The 22,190-nt window shown below is 40.9% G+C and overlaps 1 protein-coding gene across 1 annotated transcript; it reads right to left on the reverse strand.

Annotated features, from left to right (window-relative positions):
- Positions 1-593: 593 nt before the first annotated feature.
- On the reverse strand, positions 594-22,168 carry mms19 (MMS19 homolog, cytosolic iron-sulfur assembly component). The gene is made up of 31 exons (XM_033610974.2): positions 22,030-22,168; positions 21,446-21,494; positions 19,843-19,943; positions 19,501-19,586; positions 19,249-19,323; positions 18,649-18,718; positions 17,372-17,500; positions 17,162-17,223; positions 16,380-16,466; positions 15,613-15,687; positions 15,324-15,401; positions 14,521-14,659; positions 11,657-11,811; positions 11,410-11,488; positions 10,834-10,959; positions 10,668-10,749; positions 10,402-10,499; positions 9,632-9,793; positions 9,087-9,242; positions 7,935-8,034; positions 7,431-7,533; positions 7,162-7,239; positions 6,951-7,077; positions 6,753-6,859; positions 6,560-6,616; positions 6,253-6,439; positions 4,085-4,167; positions 3,768-3,932; positions 3,589-3,648; positions 2,144-2,244; positions 594-1,879 (listed from the first exon to the last, which is right to left on the reverse strand). The coding sequence occupies exons 1-31, from the start codon at positions 22,124-22,126 to the stop codon at positions 1,849-1,851; spliced, it is 3,105 nt and encodes a 1,034-aa protein (XP_033466865.1). The 5' UTR covers positions 22,127-22,168; the 3' UTR covers positions 594-1,848.
- Positions 22,169-22,190: the final 22 nt, after the last annotated feature.

Consider the following 22,190-nt stretch of genomic DNA (forward strand, 5'->3'; position numbering starts at 1 on the left):
ACCTTCACCACCAAATTGTAATCAGTTCATTATTGAGTCCCAGTGGATGTTTGTGCCAAATTTGAGGAAACTCCTTCAAGGCCATCTTGAGATAATGTGTTCACGAAAATAAGACAGACACAAAGTCAGTGACTTTGGCCTTTGACCACCAAAATCTAATCAGTTAATTATTGAGTCCCAATGGATGTTTGTGCCAAATTTGAGGAAACTCCTTCAAAGCCATCTTGAGATAATGTGTTCACGAAAATAAGACAGACACAAAGTCACAGTGACCTTGGCCTTTGACCACCAAAATCTAATCAGTTCATTATTGAGTCCCAGTGGATGTTTGTGCCAAATTTGAGGAAACTCCTTCAAAGCCATCTTGAGATAATGTGTTCACGAAAATGAGACAGACACAAGGTCACAGTGACCTTGGCCTTTGACCACCAAAATCTAATCAGTTGAGTCTAAATGGACATTTGTGCCAAATTAAAAAAAAAAAAAAAAAACCTTCAAGGTGTTCCTGATAGGACGTACACACAACCCGAAAACATAATGCCTCTGGCCACGGCTGTCGCCAGCACAGAGACATAAAAAGAACATCAAATTGATTACGATTACAAAGAAATGTTTTAATGACATTTTAAGTTAGACATTTTAAATACTGTCTATTTCCTTGGCATAAGTTGATGTGAGGTCCAAAGTAGCCAACCTACCTGCAATGACTCGACAATAACTATGACACAGCATCAATATTTCTTTAAATATTGATAGAATACAAGGCAGACATTTGAAATTTTGTTCACATAACTTAAATCTTAATTAACTCAACATAGTTATTCAATTATGTAAAATGCATCTTAAAATCTAACTCGTCAGCGAAGGTGTGAAACACTGATTCATGTCACCCGGTGAGCAACCAGAGGACAAATGGCACATTCTCCCAGGTCTCAGTGACCCAACCCAGCTGTTGTTAGGACATTACTGCTCAGCTACACATTCATCCACATGGGAAGATAAAGGCTATCTATCAGTGCCTGCTGGGCTCAGTGCTGCTCTCATTTGGTTGTTTACATCTTTATATGCAGGAAATGGAGATTTTTGATCTTTCCAGCAGCCAAACGTCTCAAAAATGGTCTTAAAATTTTAAAAAAGTTCATCAGGTCACTGTGGTGACATTCCCATTCAATACATCCACATTGTTTGCTTCCTCTCTGTGTATAGGAGTTGACACATTCAAAGTGCATTCAACAAGAGCCATTTGGAATTTCAGACCTTGACTTTCTTACTAGATTTAAGTAAACATCAAAAATACTGTCCTTCATTTCATTATGATTATTATTATCATTTCTGCTGCTGATCTGACTGAGAAGGAAACCTAAAATGTGAAACTTTTGGCCCTTATGGTGGCCATTGAGTCCCATTTTCCAAATCATAAAAAGCCAGAATACCTCAATGCAATCTGATGTTACTTCTTCTCCAATACATAGTGAGAAAGACAACAATGTACATGAGGTGTGTTGCATATTAAACAAACATTTTCATTCCTTTAACTTAGACACTGCTCCACAGTCAGTCCACATACTCTTACTTGTGCGTTCGTAAAGATACAGACAGTTACAACAGAAACATTTCAGTAAAAAGGGAGAGAAGATGAAGGATGGAGGGATTCTGGTTGAAAAAGATGAGAGTAAGGAGGATGGGGGGGTTCTGGAAGATCCGAAGAAAAGGGCAGGGAGCATTGGAGAGTTTAAACCAAGGAGAGAGTGCTGTTGATCCTTGGTACCTGTTCCTGGACTTTACCACATCTGGATTCTTCCAAGTTAAGGGAGGATGGGAGGCTGGGGTTGTGTTTGAGGAGCAGAATCAACTTCCCCCAGGACTTCCTAACAGGAACCTGTAAGGAAAGTAAGAAAGAGACACCATGTTGTGACGATAAATGAACTAAACTATAAATGCACAGTGTAATTTTGGCACTTGACAATTAGAAGGTACCAGTTACTGCACCACCAGGATGTTAATGAGAGCAGGAAGTATAACACTGAAACCTTGAACTAAAAGGTAAAATCTCTCCTGACAAATGTGATTTCAAATTCCAAAAATGAGGATTTTCAAACTCTCCAAGTCTCTTGTCTCTTAAACAGTGGTTTATGAGTCTTACCATTCTCCTCTTGCCTGTACCGCCTCGCTCCTCACCAGCCTCTTCTTGTCGTCCAGAGGTCGGGCCAGAGCTCGCAGCACTCGGGCCCGAAACGGTAAGACCTGAAACAGTTAAAAATAAAATGTTGAAAGAAAAGTGACTCTAATAAACTAAAATTTGTCTTCTAGTGTCCATAAAAATAGTAATATCTTATCTTACTATATAATGACGAAAACTCTGTCTGTGTGTGTATCTATGTGTCTGTTCCATGTTTTTCTCCTCACTGACTTGGTCAATCCATGTGAAATTTGGCAGAGTGGTAGAGGGTCATGGGAGGATGTAAATGAAGCAATATTACATCAATTGGCCAAAGGGGGGCGCTGTATGTCATAGAGACATGAAACTTTGCACAGAGATGCCTCTCCTCATGAGGAACAAATTTGCCACAAGAACCCATAACTTCCGGTTATATAGATTTTCCACCATTTTTAATTTTTTGAAAAACACTTCAAATCGATCTCTTCCTAGGAAGTTTGACCGATCTGCATGAAACTCGGTGAACATAATCTAGGGACCAATATCTAAAGTTCCCTCTTGGCAAAAGTTGGAAAACTTACTAAAACTGAGCTTCTATAAGGCAATGAATATTGCACAGGGCGTGGCTCATCACATAAAGGTGTATAACATCTCAAGGGTTTCACCGATCACCACGCAACTTTGTAGTCATATGACCACACATAATCTGAGGGGACGCCTCTATTATTATTATTCAACTGGGTGGGGCTATAACAAGAGAAAAATGCTTAAAAATGGCTCAAATGCCACTGATTGCTGTGGCTCCCCCTGTGGCCCAATGTTTGTTTTTTCTTCTAATTTTTGGTATGACTAAGTCATGGTATGGTATGCTGTATATAATCATGGAAACTGTCAGTGTGTCATTCTGTCAGTCAGTCATTCTGTCTGTCCCACGTTTTTCTACTCACTGACGTGGTCAATCTATGTGAAACTGCACATAGGCATTGAGGACTGACATAGGTAGAAGGTGACAAAGCTACCAATGGGTATGGCATAGTACAGTACAGTAATAATTTCAAAAAGTTGGTCAAATTTGAAGTGTTTAAATGGGTGAGGCACAGCACTATTTTGTACTGCAGCCACTTTTTATAATAATATTCGTGAGAAAATCAGCTTTCAATCTCAACACCAGAGACAATGCTCTTCTTCTGTCCAGACGATAAATAAGCCTTCTTAAATGTCTTTAAATTCTTAAATTAAGGGCTGGAACATTCTATTCAAAACTCTTTAAGGAACCATCTGGGGTTCCCCATTGTAAAAAATGAGTTTCCTTAAAGCTTATTTTTATTTGAGTGTAGGCCAAGACTCTAAATATAAGATTTTGATAAAGTATTTTTCACTTTCAAGAGATTCTCAACCATCTCAAACATACAAAATTCTTTCAGTTTTACCTCGTGTTCAGGGAAGCGGGACAGAGCGTGGATGCACCGCAGTGAGACGATTCTGACATCCTGCAAGAAAGGTACAAAACGCTGGTTAGAGCTCTGGCTAACACTGCTGATAACAGTTTTACAATCATGACTTTTTGGTTCAGAAAAGAAAACACTCTGAGGTACGATGTCTCACTAACCATGGCTGGACTGGAGTGGAGGGCCAGCAGCCTGCTGATCAAAGCCTCCAGCTGCTGGATGAGTGCTGGTGGTGGGTCAATGAGGACGGGCTCCAGACAGGACAGGGTGGACAGCTGGATGCCCTGGTCAGGACATGACAAGGCCTCCAACAGCAGAGACAGGAGCTGGAAAGGGACAAAAGACTCCACATTAATACTGACCATTATCTGGGGGTTCCAAGTCTTCTCATTAAGTTGCAGACGGTCACTGGCGACAGTTCTTTCAGTACTTTTTGAAATCAACTTGCAGAGACAGCAGCAGTTTGTTCCTTACTCACCGCTGGTAGCTCAGTGACTTGCACCTGCTTGGGCAGTTTATTGACGATATTAGACAGAGCCTTCAGGTAGCTGGGCTTCTTCTCTGAAGAGGACACACAGATACATAACATTAATGTATTACCTAAAACCTGAGACTGCTGCTTCCAGGACAGGACCACAAAAAAAGTCTAAAACCTCCAAAAATGCAAGCCCTTTAGAGATTATTTGTTCTCTTTTGAAGATGTTATATATTGTTTTTTAAATATTCTCTAAATGTTTGACTTTTTGTGCATCTATGGCAACTAACTTTAGCCCTGTTCCCATCGAACACTTTCAGGATGGTACCTTTGGAACCAAAAGTAACCATTCAGACATGATAGCTAGACCTTTGGTCCGCTTAGCATTTCCACTGCAAACAGTACTCTTAGATATGGGTGGAGGTGTTGTGTCTTACTGCTCCATCTAGCACCCGCTGTATTTCCTTATCATCTGTGCCACAGAGGGAAGTCCACACCTTGTTTATCATCCACAGAACGAGGTGGCACGCTGATATTTTCAGAGCAAAAAAAGTGAGAGTTTCTCTCCATGGGATGTTTAAAAATACCAGGTTTGTGCATTTAGTCCTTCTCAGGCAAGCGCAGGGGTTTAGTGTTGCCGTAGCCCACAGGAACAACGCTTGGCGACACTTCTTAGCATATATACAGTTCACATAACCGTCAAAGAGAAGATCCACTAATTACAAAAAGTGTATGTCATATAAAAACTACAGTAACGGTCAAAGTTGTTACATGGACGGTGTGTTGATGGATTCACGTCACTTAACGTTCCACCTTAAAAGTCGCTGGCAGTCGGCCCAGTGAATTATGTTACTTTTTCTCAGACTCCAGCTGCTGTGAGAGGCAGCAAAACATCCTTTCATTTTATAGTTATGGTTTACTAATATATATGTTAAACTCTCCACAGTATGAACAGTGGTTACATGAGCCTCAAAACCAGCCACGACTCAGCCCTGAGCAGAGTGACCGTCTGTTATTGACTAGTGTTGCACAGTATACTGGTGCCAACGGTAGACCGTGGTACTTAAACTCCACGGTACATATGATACTATAATGTTGGAGTATCGTAGTACTACGGTACCTCACAGTACCACTACTGTGGGATAAGTTCAAAGTCCAATCGCAAGAGGGTGAGTGTCCATGTGCCGTCCAATAATGGTGCGCGCCGGCCACCTGGCACTCAATTTGCTGCTGCATTGGTTTGTTTTCCAGTGACATTTCAGGTGTTAGCTGAGCTATTGAGTATCTTTAAGCAGTTAAAGTTATTATTTATTTATTTTTACTTGTAGGTTAGATTTGTAAATATATGCTACAGTGATTTGTTTTCCACAGAGCTCTACGGTGTGAGCATTTTACTCGCATTTGTGACCAAAAATAGTTTTGTGTGAGCAAAAGAAATCATTCAGGAGCACGCTGTGCAAGTACAGATTTCAACCAGCAGCAGAAACAAAAGGCGAATCCTGCCGGTTGTGGGTTGAACGGGGGTCACAGACTGACCACATACCTGTCTGCCGTGGCGGCAGACAGGTATGTGGCATGTCAGGGGAGAAACGAGCCGTTCACATTTCTCTCTTTGTGGCAGGTAACGGTCCACAAACCTCACCGCACTTTAGGGACTGTTCTTAACTTATGGAGGGACTGTTCTTTACTTGTCAGGGGAGGAGGGTGGCTGGTTGATTCTTATTTTATTTATTTATTTTATTTCAATCCCCCCTATGTTAATTACGTATTGATGCTGTTTTTGAAGTATGAATAAGTCAATAAGTAATTTATTCCATTGAAATATCATTGATGTATTATAGAAAAGTGATTTATCTTTTTATAAATGACAAAAGGCACATCTGCCTCATTTTTGCTGTGGTATCGTGATACTACTCAGAACCGTGATACTTTCACTGGTATCGTATTGTGGGTCTCAATTTTGGTACCGTGACAACACTACTATTGACTTCTCAACAGACTGCTGTACAGCTGTACCGTACCGTACTGCTCGATAGGTGAGAATAATCCTTCATAAATAAATTCCACTGATTTTCATTCTGGATCACCTGTGAAAACTGTAATAAAAAAATGGCAGATTCCATTTGGGTCTGTTAATAACCAATCTACTGAGCCATCCTGTTGCCTCGTACCTTGCGGTGCAGCGTTGAAGCTCTGGACCAACTTGGCTGAATTCTCGCTGAAGAAGCGCTGGCGGTACATGATGCGAACATCAGCGTGGCATCTGCGGTTCAGGATGTCGGGAGAGTCGCTCATCAGCAGTGAAAAGCCGTTTGCTGCCACTGGACCCAGGTCAGCATCATCAAGCAGAGAAAAGAGCTGGAAAAATACAGCGGAAGGAAAATTAAAACGAAAGACTGCACAAGTCCGGTTTATGCGAACCTGAACCTGTATTTAAGATATCATATGATAAAGGCGTGCATGCGTCTCTGTTTCTACCTTGTCAGTCAGTGTTGTGACCAGAGGGTGGTATCGGAGAAGCAGAGCCTTGGCAACCTGGAGACAAAAGCAACTTTATTGCACTCGCTGCTTCTTACACAAACATCTGCTGCTGTGAATTTATGACTAACATGAAAACCTTTGAGTATTATCACATACCAAATGTCTTCACTGAAAACAGTGTGACTCTTACCCAGATCATGAGGGTGAAGGCCTGAATGCGAACAGATGACGTCGCAGAGTCCAACTCACTACACACTCTCTTCATGGTGCTCTGAATGAGGCTGTCGAGAGAATCACCTGAGGAACAAACCAAACCATCACAGCTGATGTTAGGTAACAAAGAGAGGCTTTAAGTTTTGGAACAAACAGTGCAAAGTCACAAACTGACCCTGCGGCCTCTTGTTAACTAGGCCAGCAAAGCACTTTGCAGCTGAGGTGTATGACAGCGGGTGGGTGCAGGTGCAGCTCATCTCCTCCAGCTCTGACAGCAGGTCATCTATCTGAGGCACCTCCACCTATGAGACATTCACAACACTCAGGAAACTGCTTCAGTGACATAAAAAATACTTTGCTGTTGAAGGGTTCAAGTTGAGACTCACACTGCGAGGTAGCGAACACACACATCCCATGAGCAGACAAACCATCTGAGACTGGCTCCATGACTCCCCCTGCTGCTTCTGAGGAAACATAACATGCATCAGTGACACTGAAATTTAAAAAAAAATGCTACAAATCCAAAGAGAATTTAGGAGTTAAATTAGTGGTGGAAAACATGAGTGATGCAAATTGAGATAAAAGAGTTTGTGGTGTTAACTGAATATAAAGAGACAGTATTTGAATAACTGCACAAATCTGTGTGCTTATAAACCTTGAGCAGCCGGATGTTTGAAGGGAAGGAGTTGTCGGGCAAAAAGGAGACGTCACCATCCAGGAAGAGAGACACAGCCCTCGACGCTGTCTGTCCCGCCAACCTGTCGACATCAAACACCACAAAAGGAAACCACGTAAACCTCATGAAAAATGATGTTAACAAATCTGAGACTGACAAGATGAGAAGGTGTGAGACAGTCAGGAACTACAAGCATATGTAGTTTGTTTAAATCTGATTTAGATTCTTGTTCTACACTGAACAGTTTTACCAGTGCTCCTCTCTGCAACAAATAATCTCACCAAGAAGCATCAGACAGGTCTCCAGGTCTGATGATCAAAATCCTCACTGCACACTGCTTAGTACGTCTTTACATTTAGATGAGTTACGCCGAGTTCAGATTTTTACAAACATACAGATATCTATATCATGGTATTTTGGTTGTCAGAACAAAGAGATTTACTATGGAGGTATGTTCACGTGTGAGTGAGAGTTTGCACTGACGTGGGCTGCAGCCTGGAGCAGGAAATACTGATGATGGGGACCATGGCAGACAGAACCACCTCCTCCAGAAGAGGACTGCGACGACCAGATGACTCATCGCCTGCAAAACATGAACATGAAGTACAAAATGTCTGAATCTCAGATGAAGTAATTCACCTTTTCAACTGTCATGTTTATCTAATATGGGTAAAGAGGAGAGTGGAAGGTCACCAATAGAGGTCTTCACAAGTCTACCCTGACACTAGGACTCGAGACCCGCCCCGGCTGCCACACAGATTTGGGTCCACATTTTATTATGTTATATAATGTATGTTTATATAATGTATAACACCCAACTGGATATGAGAAGACCCATGATCAGAGCTGACCATAACAGAAACACATAAGTGCTGTGTGTGTAACAAGTAAGGTAGAGAGAGAGGTAGAGCCCAGGAAAGATGGCTGGTGAGCATGGGAAATGAAGGCATTACAGCAGATAAAATCCCAACAATAACAACAACAAAACAAGTGGCAATAGAATAAACAAAGCAAAAAATAGACATCTGGAACATTATTAAGCATTATACAGTAAGATGGGCGAGAACAGGAAGTTGTATCCGACATGAGAAATGTCTTTAGCAGTAGACCTACATTTTTAGTAGCAATTTAAATCATCAGGTTTGTTGGGTCCATAAAACAGACCCTAGACCCATCAGGTCTCTCCTCTCAGACATGTACCAGGCAAGGTCTGTAATATCTCAGGCAAAACCAGGTCGGGTATATATATATTTAAGAAAAAAAACTATGAGTTTAAATCAGATCTCAGTATGAATTCCCAAGGTCCATTAGGGTTTGGATCTGTCATTTGTTTACCTGTGAAGACCTCTAGTCACAGACTCAAACTCTTCTTCAGAAAATGCAAAGCAATGGGGTCGCAGTTATGAAGACAGGAGGAGATTGATTTAACAGAAGGAATCTATGGATCAATGGATAGAACTAAATGGATTTAATACATTTAGCTTTAATACCTTATATGGCACAAGGTCACTATTAAACTTACATCAGGAAGATTTAAAAATGATTTGAGAATGCTGTGGAGGGTGGTGAATAAAAAATAACACACAGTCAGTAAAAAAGGGGGATCACTGTAGTTTTAGTTGAGGATCTGCTCACCCTGCAGTGCTGCCTGAAGTGCCAGAGACAGCAGGCGAGGGATGATGATGTCATGGAAGCATCGTCCCGTCTCCTCAGTGTCTTTAACCTGCTCTGCTATTCTCTGGAGGCTGCGACACGCCAGCACCACCTCCTCCACTGAGAAACCAACACCACCTGGAAAAAAATGACACTGGTGTTCATTAATCTGAAACTTCTTTTTTGATTCCTCCTCCTTCCTTTAGCCTGTACATGTGAGGCAACTCCTGTGAATTTAAACACCGACACACTTCACTGCATCAATGCCTGATGATGACTGATGTCATCTGACACAAGTGCACTGCAGCTGGGAGATGTGAAGTGTCAGCGAGCAGTAGAGATGCTCACATTTCAGAAAATGATGCGTGCTGTTACTGTATCACAGCTCTAGTCTTGCTTGACCTTTAGCTTTTGTATTCAGAGACAAACTAACTAGCTATTATTGTTTGTTTCCAAGTCCTTCTGGAGAGACTGAGAATGCATCAAAGCAAATTATGAGAAAAAGGAATCATATAGGGAAAAACTACCTGTGTGTGCTGAGCTGAGGACCTCCAACAGGACAGGTGTGCTCTCCTGGACAACACTGGGTTGGGTGGACATCGCAGCCAGGGCAGACAAACACCGCTGGCGCAGAGCATGATGGGAATGCTGCTCGGAAGCTACTCTGTTGTTGTCTTGATCCATGGGCTCTAAGCAGAGGAGACGGGAGAGGAACAGGTTTGTAGGGTATATTAACTAAGTGTCTGTCTGCTGACTTAATGCTGAATGATAAATTCAATTAATTCGCCATGCTTCTTTTCCATAGTATCAAACATAATATCATAAGACTCAGGAAGAACACATTTTGAAAAATAAATACATAGATAAATAAAATAATAAAGGGAAGCAATTATTATAATAATGCATTTACAAATTAAATAAACACGTCAAAGAAAAACTCAAGACTAAGATTCATTTCCTCCTACAAGATGAGAGACTGAAAAGGTTGCCAGATTTTCTCAGAATCTTATAACTTGTCTTTACTAATAAATCTGATTCTCTCAAGATGCTCCTCCAGTCCAAGTGTCGAAGTATTCTTGGGCAAGATACTAAACCCCAAATTGCTACCAATGCCTATTCCATCAGTGTGTAAATGGTTACTGAGTAGCAGGTGGCACCATGTCTCGGCCACCAGTGTGTGACTGTGTGTGTGAATGGTTGAATGTGACACGTTGTGTAAAAAGCGCTTTGAGTGATCATAAGAATAGACAAGAGCTATACAAGTGCAGTCCATTTTAAGTGTGCACTTTTCACTTACCAGAAAACATCTCTGTCTTTAGTCTTGGGATCATTTTAGTGATAAAGGCTGCTGGGTGCAGCGCTGCTAAGGCTCCAGCACACTCCACCACAGCAAGACTGGAGGCAGAAAGAAGACAAAGACACATAGAGATAGTATTTATGTTTAGTCCAACTGCAAAGGAAAAAGAAGTACTGTGTATGTGTGTGTTTAGACGAGGTAAACGCAGAGCAGCAGTACAGAAATCAAAAGGATGACAGACAAAAGTATGTTAAACATAAGCTGACCTGACTTGAGCGTCGTCCTCCGTCAGCAACAATCTGGTCAGGTGATCTATGGCCAACTCAATGTCGGAGTCCAACAGCAGACCTGAGAGAGACGTTAGGTTTGTAACATCTGTAACAGTGCTGACTGAATGTGTCTCTGCTGTTGGCTGTAAATGTTGCATCTCACCTGGTTGTTGTGCCAGTGAGGTGAGCACAGAGGCGGCTGTGATCTGCAGACTGGAATTAGTCTCTGTCAGAGCTGAGAACACCATGCTGCACAGAGACGGGCGGAAGGCTAAAAACACACTCTCTTCTAATGTGAAGGGATGAAACACAGACAGAAAAAAAAACAGAAAGCAATGAGTTAAAATCTGGAAGTTTAGTCTGTGTTTAGTCTCCGTGGTTCTGCACAAACAGGCCCTAGACAGACTTACAGTAACAGTGCATATCATCCTTTTGAAGTTCCTTTCTGACAAACTATCTGTATAACACACATTACCTCACAGAACATGTGGAAAATGCATGATTTAATGTCAAGAGGAGACATTAATCTGACAGAGATGAGCTGTAAACACATGAATTTCCCCCCCAAAAAAGGACAGGGGGATTAAAACCTGAACCAAACCTATAATTTAAAGATTTGTATCATTAAGTATTTGTGTTAAAGTGTAACAAGATGCAACTGTAAGAAATGGAGGTCACACATGAGCGGCCTGGATTGAATAAGTGACCCTAATGTAAGGCAGTAATAAACAGCACTTGCCATTATCTGACGACTGGCAGGTTTTCACCGACTGGATAAACCGCTGCACCACCTCCAGTAATGTTCGTCTGTGGGAACACTGCACAGGGATAATAAGAAAGTTACCGATATCACCACACACTGTATCAAAATATGACTTTGGTGCCAATAACAGCACAGATTTTCATAAATATGTGAATGAAACTTAAAGAGAATACAGCTGAGACGTAAGAGCACCATTATCAAACTGTCAGTGTTCCTTACTTACCTGAGCTCTGCTGTTGTACTGCTCAATGAGAGAGGGCATGACAGCAGATGTAATGATATGGCTCGCCCTGTAGGAGGCGCTGCAGGAGGCCTGTAGCAGCTTGGCGCTGGGCCACACCAGCTTCAGGTCAGGCTCACACAGGTGATGTTTGCAATCTGGAACATCATCACACAAGCCCAATGGACATGTTTCAAAGTTGTACTGACTGTCTCTTTATCTGTTACACACCCTGTGTAATGATGAATTTGTGAAGAAAACTCTGTTTTCCTGGCATGCCTCAACAGTGTACAATGAGTCAAAAAAAACTGTTCTTGATAAACTGAAGTCATAAGCCACATTACCACCAAGCAGTCTGATTCAGTTCAGTTAAACATTGGAATGTTATTTTTTCCACTGTTTCCACTGTGATAAGTTGTGGATGATGGTAGCAATAGAACCGTCCCCATTCTTCGTCACCCCTCTGTTGGGATCCCTAGTACACTGATCTGATACTAAAAGGTGGCACTAGACACACTGAGGTTTCTTGAATGGTCAGTACAGAACCATCACTCTTGTTCAGGACTGAGTTGTGGCTGAATTTAATTCACTGGCAGCAGCTACTGGAAACTTTTAAGGTGGAATGTTTACTTGTAATGTTACTAAATGCATGAGCTGATGATGTGTGCCAATCAAGACACCTTAAATGTCAATATGACTTTGACCATTCCGTTTGTTTTTTATTGTCTATCTTGAATGACATACGCTTTAGTGATGATCGGATCTTTCAGCATTTCAACCGGCATTTATTCCAATTGTTACTTGAAGAAAAAAAACATGGTTTAGCGTCGTTCCAGTACATCCCTGCTCTTTTCTAACAACCACAAACCTGCTATTTTTAGATATCCCATTGACAGAGACTCTTACTTCAGCCTGCTGTTTTTTGCCCTAATAATTTTGCTCCCTTTACACAATAATGGTTAATCGAGCAAGATCACTTCATATTTTTACCCTTCATCTCACAATGATAGGACTATCAGTTTGTAGACAGGCATCAAGTAGTAATGGTTCATTAAAAGATAAAAATGGTTGCAATTGTCTCCCTTTAAAAAAACAAAAAACAAAACCAGTTGATGCAAGAATCAGTTGGCCCCCACGTATTTTCACGTTGTTTTATCTGGCCCCCATTCAAAAAAGTTTGGACACCCCTGCTCTAGGTAGATGCTCTTTGGTTAGCAATGCCTGCAGTATATTTCAAGTCTCATTTATCCAGTCGTATGATCAGTGATTCCCAAACAGACAGCCCTTTCTGGCAGGAAACTGAGCTGTAGGTGAATTTTATCTATGGTCTCTTCAAATCCAGACTTCACTGAGAAAAATGGTATTTTTGCTTTGCTGAACACGTACAAGACTTATGTGAGTTTGCAACCAGATGTTTTGACAAAGTTTTAATTGTGTTAAACACACACCCCTATGACTTCACTTCATCAACAATTTTCTGTTTTTGGATTCTCCATTCACCATGGAGGCAGTTTTCTTCATGCTGTTAAAAATGTTTAGGGATATGAAATCCCAAATACCTGCCTTGTGATGAATCTTGGGAACATTAAAGGTGTTGTGTTAAGAAAGATATAAGATATATATATATATATATATATATATATATATATATATATATATATATATATAAGATATTTACTTGACTAAAGTCTTGTTTGCAGCAAGTAAGAAACCTATTGCCAGGCACTGGCTCAAAGACAACCCCCCAAAACAGGAACATATGAGATATATGTATATGAGACATGACACCAAGTAAAAGAACTTGAAGATACCTATTTAAATACTAAAACCGTCCCAGACAACCATATATTGTTACTGTGTATTTTTATTCGATTTGTTTATCGCACTGTATCATTTTTGTGGACATGTATGTACTGTTGACATATCTGTGAAAACTCAATAAAAACGTGTGTAATAAAGTGTTTAAAAAAAAAAAAAGTTTTCTTCACAAGTTAAACAGAACACGGGGTGCGTAATTGATATACAAATGGTCATGTTGTGGGTGAAGTATTCCTTTAAAGATGAGTTTAAAAACAGAAGAAGGAGAGAGGGTCTCCCTGGCATTAAGAGCAGTGAACACTAAAATATTCAGGTTTCATTTATGAGGTTGAGTGTCTCACATCACATCCTGTTTCACTGACTTTTCTACTCTAAAGAAAGAGGTCATGTCTTTTCTGGTTTTGGGGTTATGAATGATCTTTACAAACCCTCTGAATACATCAGCCAAAGTTTCAACAACTTCAGACTGAAATATTTAGAAATTAACTAACACTAGTCTATAAAGCTGTGACATTTGTTTGGAAGTTTCTAAGTATCTTGTTTCAGAGAGCTATTTATGTTGAGAAGAATACAACTCCAGAAAACCATTTCGACAAACAACATGAATTCTGAGCATTGTATCATGTACAGTGTTACGTGACCTGTTAACAGTGTGAGCAGTTGGTTGAAATTAGAGCCCTGAACAGTCGCTGTGGTATAATTTCCTGCCCATCTACTTGAGCAGAGCTGCACTGCAGTAAACCCTCCCATTACCACAGTTCTGACATATTTAGTTCAGCACTTTTTACATCTGCACACCCTCCCTTACAGTCACTCTGCCTGCGTCAGAGCAATAACTTATTTAACAAGTCTTTTACAGTTCTGTTGTTTTGTGTCTTCCAGCTTGTGTTTAAATAAAACTGACTGTAATTAGTTTGTCTGTATCACTCTCATGGCAATCCTTCTTTTCTTTCTGCATGTTTTAAACACTCCTGGAGTTTAGACATCTTTACAATAACATATATATTCATTTTCCAAGTGCTAATAAGCTCAATTTGACAGCATTTCACCTTTGAGAACCAGATCCAGAAAGGTGCAGAGCGAGTCCTCTGAATCAGAGTTGAGGACTGAGCGAGACAGACAGGAAGTGAGTGCGGTGAGTGCAGCGAGGCCAGCAGACTCTATCCTCTCACTAGATGTCTGAAACACCTGCAGGGAAACAACAAGAGGGGAACATTCTTCATTCGTTTGTTCTTTTGATTCACGGAGAGGTGATTACTTTAACAGCGTATTTACTTTGGTCTAAATAGTTTGACAGGAAAGGAACAGTTTATCTTGATATATTTCTGTGACGGATCTTTTAAATTTTAAATGTGTTTTCAGTGCCTGAAGCGTGCATGAGGAATTAGTTTCTTCTCTTATTAGAAACAGAAGAAAATACTGATGAATATGAGCTTTGGTCCAGACTTGACTTTGTTTTTCTTGGTTTTACAAACACGAGAAACTGCATTTGTTTCTTTCCTCCCACAAAGCATTGATCTCAATTACTTTCTCACTTCTAATGTATCATCCGCCAATTCTATTGTTAGTAACTGGTGACTTGATGGTAGTGTTTGCAACTGGACAAACAACACAAACTAAAAGACGAAACAATGCAGAGGTGGATGTAAAAGCAGCCTTACAGATGCTTGTTTTTAAAGAGCAGGTGAAATTTTTTTTGTCATTCATAGCAACTAAATAAACAGAATGCCATCTCCACACAAAACACACAAAAAGGTGTTTAAATATTTCCATATAAAGCTTAGACACTACACACACACGTCAATCAGTCAAAACTACAAGTACTAACACTGTTTTTGTATCTCAAACAAACCTCTCTGCGCAGGGACGCCCACAGGCCCTCTAGGAATTCCGCCAAATCCTTGTGTTCATATTGTGTCACACAGGCAGTCTGAAAAATAGAAAGTGTGGTGAGAAACCTGATGAAGCTTTTCCAGCAACAGCCTGCATCACCTTTATAAGTTAAACATCAAACCTCCTGCTCAGGGCTACTAAGCAGCACGCTGTTGTAATGAGTGACTGTGTTGCTTTAGAAAATATCAAGTGTCTATCATCCACATTTACAGACTTCTTGCTTATTTTAGAAGATAGAGATTTCTCACCAGAGTCTGCAGCGAGTCCAGCTTCGCACTCTGAACATCTGAGTCCAGTTTCTCAATGATGAGAGGTAACAGGAACTGAAACAGTGAAGTAAGAGACAGAGCATGAACCTCTCCTTGGGCTCTTAAAGAAGGTCACAAGACCTCTACTGCACCAAAAAGCTAAATGTACACCGATTAGACACAACATTAAAACAAGTGACAGATGAAGTGAATAACACTGATTGTCTTCTGAATGTTCCAATGGGTATCCTTTGGTCCTGGCATCCATGTAGAGATCACCTGACACACTCCAACCACCCAAATACTGTTGCAGACCAAGTACACGCACTCATGGCAATGGCCATTCCTGATGGCAGTGGCCGCCCTAGCAGGACAATGCATCATGCCACACCTCAAAAAAATGCTTAGGAATCACCCAAAGAATGTGACAAAGAGCTCAGGGTGTTGTCCTGGCCTCAAAATTTGCAAAATCCCAATCTGATCCAGGTCAACGCCTTGAGCTCCTCCTCACGTTCCACAAGACATGTCTGAGTAGTTTTTGCTGTGTGGCGTGGTGCATTGTGCTGCTAAGGGGGTCATCTGGAAAAGCCATTGCCAGTAGGGGGGGATACTTGGTCTACTGTGTTTGGGTGGGTGGTGTGTGTTTAGTGGCATCTACATGAATGCCAGACCCAAGGTTTCCCCAGCAGGAGACTGCATCGTAACAAGATGATCAGTGTTTTTCACTTCACTTGTCATAAGATTAAAATGTAAATTAATTGTCCTACCTCAGCAAATTGTGGCGTACCCGTGAGAACGTCCCTCAGGGTCTGGATGAGCTCCTCTCGGGTGATGCCGTGTGGGTCATTGACAGGCTGGGGTGGGTAGGTGGGTGAAGAAGAGATAACACACAGAAATCAGAAATGCACCTACACATGTTCACAGATGTAATGAACAGATTGTTAATGAGAGGCTCAGCAGATGTGAAAGTCAAGCATTGATGCAAGTTTTAAAAATGATTTTCATATTCATGTAAAACTGGCTGTGTGAACTGTTTCTGGGTTTTCAGTGGAGAGTGTTTGAGATTCAGAGGCTTTTCCATGTTAAGAAGAATTTGAGCATTGAGGTTGATGATAACAGCTTTTCTTTTTCTTTTTGGTTTTGGTTGGATTTGACCATCTGCCAAATTTTAGGCCATACTACCAGGCCCAAAAGCCAAAATACCTAAGCATGATGTGAAAGAACAACAATGTATTTAAATATCTTGGTTAATTATTATCAGGTGAGACAATGCTGTGATCCTTGTGTCACATAAAACCTCACATTTTATCAGCCGCCCTGTGACATTGTGCTGGTTTGCTCCAGAGTCAACAAACAGTCACAGAGCTGTGACCCTCTGTGATGTGAAGATGGGAAATGTGCGTGAGCAGTTGAGACAGCAGACGCTGTATTGTTGTTCTCGACAGAGTTAGCCTGAGGTCACAGGAAGTCGGCAATGACATTTCTGTCTGCTGCCCTCTCCGCTTTCGTCAGCTCTCAGGCAAAAGCAGCTGAGTAAACAGGGACTTACGGGGTTGAAGTCAATGGGGAAATAGCAGGATGTCACTTCAAACAGCTCCTCTGTGAATTTACCTGAGACGACAGACAGGAAATTAATGGAAGGCAAAACAGAGCCTTGCTTGAACTGTGCAGTGGATAATAACAAAGTTCAAAAAGGCTCAGAGACGGACAGAGAAAACAGGTGCTGTACATGCGTGTATGCACCTGTATGTGTTCTCACCTAGATCATAACCTCGGAGGATGATGTTCTTAGCGATCTGGAAGGCTAACAGGAGGTTGCGAGGATCCCTCTCTCCATCCATTGATTGGACAAAACCAAACACGAAGTCTGCCCCTAAACCCTTCAGCTCTGAAGAAAAGTCAAACAGGAGTACGTGGTTTTTATTAAGTTCTGTAAGAGAGCAGGTCATCACATAATGTTCAGAGAGCAGAGACATATTCTTACAAGGCACGCCAAGGTGGTGAAATGACACCAAATACCTCTTCCATAGCATCTGAGAAAGTTGATGTAGGCCACAAGTATGTGGAAGATTGTCTAATTTAAGCTTATTCACAACAAATGATTTTATTAGATGAAACTGAGAAAAAAAACGTGAATCTATCTCTGACAAGCAACCAGCAAATATCAGCTACCAAGAGCCTTAAAGGAACAGTTCACCCCAAATTCAAAAATACATATTATTCCTCTTACCTACGGTGCTATTTATCAATCTAGATTGTTTTGGTGTGAGTTGCAGAGTGTTGGAGATATTGGCCACAAAGATGTCTACCTTCTCTCCAGTATAATGGAACTAGATGGCACTCAGCTTGTGGTATGCATGCATCTACTGCTAGCTCACCTAGCACCACTGAGCTAGGTTTTGTTACAGCTCAGCTGAGGAGGACGCCATTAATGTTTACATCTTGTGCTATCACCAGCAAGAGCCTCTAGTCCATGAGTAGATGCACACTTCCTTCTGCGCGGTGATACGGTTGGCGGATGTAGTATTTCAAATGTAACTTTCTGGCTCTTTAAGCCCCATCACTGGCCATCACTATCTCCAACACTCAGCAAGTCACATCAAATGAATCGAGATGGACAAACAGCCCTACAAGTAAGAGCAAGAATATGTATTGTTGATTTTGGGGTGAGCTTTCCCTGTAAGCCACACACAAACACTTTGTTGACAGCCTTCCATTTGTTTCCAACACAGTACATCTATGCAAAACTTGCACAGCATGCAAATTATTCAACTGCCAACCAAAGCAGAAGAAGGTGTGACAACTCTGTCCTTTATTACAGGCCTGGTAAAAGTTCAGTTGAGCAATGACCACAGTGATTAGTCAGCAAACTGTTGAGATTCTGACTTTCAAAACACACTCCTCACTGCTTTGAATCACCCACGTATTCACCAGAGAGGCTTGTTTTCTTCCAGCAGAGCCCTCGGTCATTGTGGGAAGCTGTTAGTGCGTTTCTCTACTAATCTGTGAATCAGACTCAAAGCTGCCATCTCTTACCGGCTTCTCTGGTCTCCATGAGGTTGATGAGCATGTTGTAGACGCAAGCTCGCTCTGTCAGCATCAAAGACTGGAAACAATAAAGACAAATAAATAGATCCTGTGAGCTTTTTACCCATGATGTTCAGATGTAAGAGCAGTTAAGATGAGTCAAGTTAACCAATAAAGCATGCTTAATAAAAGAGGAAGTACTTCGCAGACATGGTGGAAACGAGAACAATATTATACAAACTCTAAGCAGTGTGGTCAAATATTCATGGGTGTGTGTTTGCATATATCTAGATATGAGAGTCTGATGCATTTGGTCAGTGAATGATGCTGTTGTGCGTTTCAACAGGCAGCAGATAAATATCAGACTTGAACACTCTTGAACACTCATCTCAGTTTTTTCCTGTAGATCAGTTGCCTTAGTTCCTCATAAATAAATTAAACAATACTATTTACTGCAGCAATGTAGTTATGTTTTAAACTCAAATCCACTGTTGTATATATTCCCCCAACACAAAACGCTCAGGGTCCTCTTACTATGACAGTTTTCCCTGGCTGCATGATAAAATAAAATGCAGCTTGCGACAACTTTTTCACAGTGTCAAGTCTCACCTGAACGTGAACATCCTGGAACAAAGACCTCAGCATGGACACAGCCGAGCCGGGAGGCAACACTCTACATTTTGTCTGGAATAAACATCAACAGACACAAAGACCATGTTGTTTGCAGCGATCACATCTGGGACTCTGAATGATTCTAAAATCTACCAAGAAGCAACTAACTTGAAAACATGACATTCAGTTAAACTTTGGCAGGATGTTTCAGATGTTGTCACTGAAAATCCATCAGAGTCAGACACTCACCAGCGCTCTGAGCCCCTGTAAAACAGGCGGTATGATGACATAATGGTCCTTTAGACGGTTTTCATAGAAGGCAATGAGCACTTCCACTGGGGAGAACAGAGATAAGGACACATGCTGATAAAATATCACTCTTTACATTAATATATTGCATGTAGCCCTGCAAAACTACTGGATCATGCTATAGTCATTTGACATATTTGTTTGTTTTGTATTTATATATCAGCCAACAAGGCACTGAGAGGTTTGCACCCACATAACTTCTCAGTATTTTCACAGCATCTAGAAAACAAACAAGAAAAGAGTGGGATAGATTTTCAACAAAACATAAGAGAAGCTGTGTACCTTCTCTCTCTGTAAGACCTCCATGGCACTCGTGTAAAACTTCAGAGAGAAGCTGGACTCCTCGAGCTCGTGTGTGAGGCTGAGAGCTCGTCAGACTCGGTCTGTAACAAGGAAGGAAATGAAACTGTTAATTACCATTATTATTAAATATTAACATAAGAGCAACTCTGAGTTTCATTGTTGATTTTAAAGGTCCAGTGTGTAGGATTTGGGGGATATGTCGGCAGAAATGGAATATAATATAATGAGTATGTTTTCTTTAGTGCAGAATCACCTGAAAATAAGAATCATGTCTTTGTTACCTCAGAATGAGCTGTTTATAACTACATAAAGAGCAGGTCCTCGTTCATGGAGCCAGCCATGTCACATTTATACAGTAGCCCAGACTGGACAAACAAAACACTGGCTCTAGATAGGGCCATTCACATTTTCGCATCAGCCACTGTAGCTAGATGAGGCCATTGGAAAAAATGATTTTTTTTAATTGATTTTTTTTTATTTTTATTTTTTACATGAAACTGCTTTATTCAGTGTTTTCACCTAGGGTCTCATTTATGAACATTGCCTACGCACAAAACAAGGCCTGAAAGAGGTGTACACCACTTCCCATGAAAAAGTTGTGATCTATAGAAACAGACTTAATGGGAGGAACTTTGACCCATGCTTACAAACATTTTTGAGATGGGATATTGGTGACAGAGACAGTGAGGTGGAAGCCTGACTGTAGAAATTGTCAAATACATTTTGGTGCACGCCATATTTGGCTTTTGTCCATACTTACATTTTTTATATGGATCCCACTAGGGGTGGGAATCATCAGAGGCTCCACGACACAATATTATCACCATACTTTAGTCATGATGATACAATATTATAGCGATTTTAAATGTGTTGCAATATGCTTATTATTGCAAAGAAATATATTACACTATATTGCAATGTATTACCTATTTTCAACTACAAATAAGTCCCCCAAAGGAAAACTTTTTCAACAACTGTTTTATCCAGTTAGATAAAGTTTTCTGTTCATCTCACTTTAGTAATTTTTTTTGCTATATCAATGATACGATATTGCCACACAAAAATATTGCGATACTATGCTGTGTCGCTAGATCCTACACACTTTTATATTTGAGACCTCTGGTCCATTTGTTTTGGAGAGAAGAAGACCTCTGTGGATAATTTGGCTCCTGGTAAAAACCTGAACAATTATAATAATAAACACTGAATGAATTCTAACCGGGGAAGTTTCAGCTGTTTGCAATCTGCAATCCTCTCTGCTAGAGACAACTAAATCCCCCTAAGTTTTACACACTATTCCTTTAATGAGCAGAAGTCAGCAATATAGTGTGAATGTGTTTTATATGTATCATAAATTCGCCAGTATTAATGGGAAAGACAACATATCTCCTTGGCTGGGTGATAAGGGCAAGATTAAATAAAGTTTTGAGGGAAATCTTTTAACTTCCACCACCTCACTTGTGTAACACATACTACAACCAAAATAAGTCAGACAAAGGAAAAAAATAAAATAATACTATGGTAATGATTTTGCTTCGTTTATATTTTTGCCGTAATATTAGAATTTAAGTTGACAGCTTACCCCAGTGCTTCCACCAGTTGCAGTGTTGTGAACTGTCCATCTTTGACACCTGAACAGAAAGACAAGTTCAGTGAAACACTGCACAGCACTGATAAGATAACCAACTACAAACACAAAGAAAACAAACACAACAACAAACGAGCTCAGCTAAGTTATCTCTCGTAGTTATCTATGGATTAACTAGCAGCACCGGCGGAGTTCAACTGTACAGAGTTCATTGACAGGATGCTCTTATTGGGACAAAAACACAGCAGCTAGCAAGCGGCATGCGGTGACACCACAGCGGACTAGCTTCAAAATTCACATTACCGGTCGAATGACACTACATTAAAACGGTAAAGGTACATTCAGAGTGTGCTGGTGTCGTGATAAAATAAGCAGACCAGTGTCACAACCTGTGTGTTTTAGTCTCATGAAGCTGGAACACCACACAGGATGTTGTGGCGCTAAGTTAGCTAGTTAACCTAACCATCACGCCATGCTGCGCATCCCTGTAGCTGCAGCTAAGCAGCTTCAACGGCATGTTCTCCGCAAAGAGCTGTACTGGAAATGTGTCGAGGGAAATATCATGAACGTTTATTTACCTGTTGCTGTATCTTTGGCCTTGCTGTCCTGCAGTCCCGAGACAAATTCCTCCACCAGAGACAGCAGCAGGGTACTGTCCGCAGCCATCGTGCCCATGTAACCCAACTGAGACTGCGCATGCGCCAAAAGTTAGGGCGAAGCGCAAAAGTAAATAATTTTA

The sequence above is a fragment of the Epinephelus lanceolatus genome, chromosome 21 (genome assembly GCF_041903045.1).
Source record: "Epinephelus lanceolatus isolate andai-2023 chromosome 21, ASM4190304v1, whole genome shotgun sequence".
NCBI lineage: Eukaryota > Metazoa > Chordata > Actinopteri > Perciformes > Serranidae > Epinephelus > Epinephelus lanceolatus.

Excerpts from the sequence above, each read along its gene's own strand:
- mms19 (XM_033610974.2), bottom strand. The coding sequence starts at position 22,126 with ATGGGCACGATGGCTGCGGACAGTACCCTGCTGCTGTCTCTGGTGGAG. Across the intron at positions 10,750-10,833 it reads CTCACTGGCACAACAACCAG|GTCTGCTGTTGGACTCCGAC; the intron begins GTGAGATGCAAC and ends CGTCTCTCTCAG. Across the intron at positions 3,933-4,084 it reads AAGTCACTGAGCTACCAGCG|CTCCTGTCTCTGCTGTTGGA; the intron begins GTGAGTAAGGAA and ends GTCCCTTTCCAG.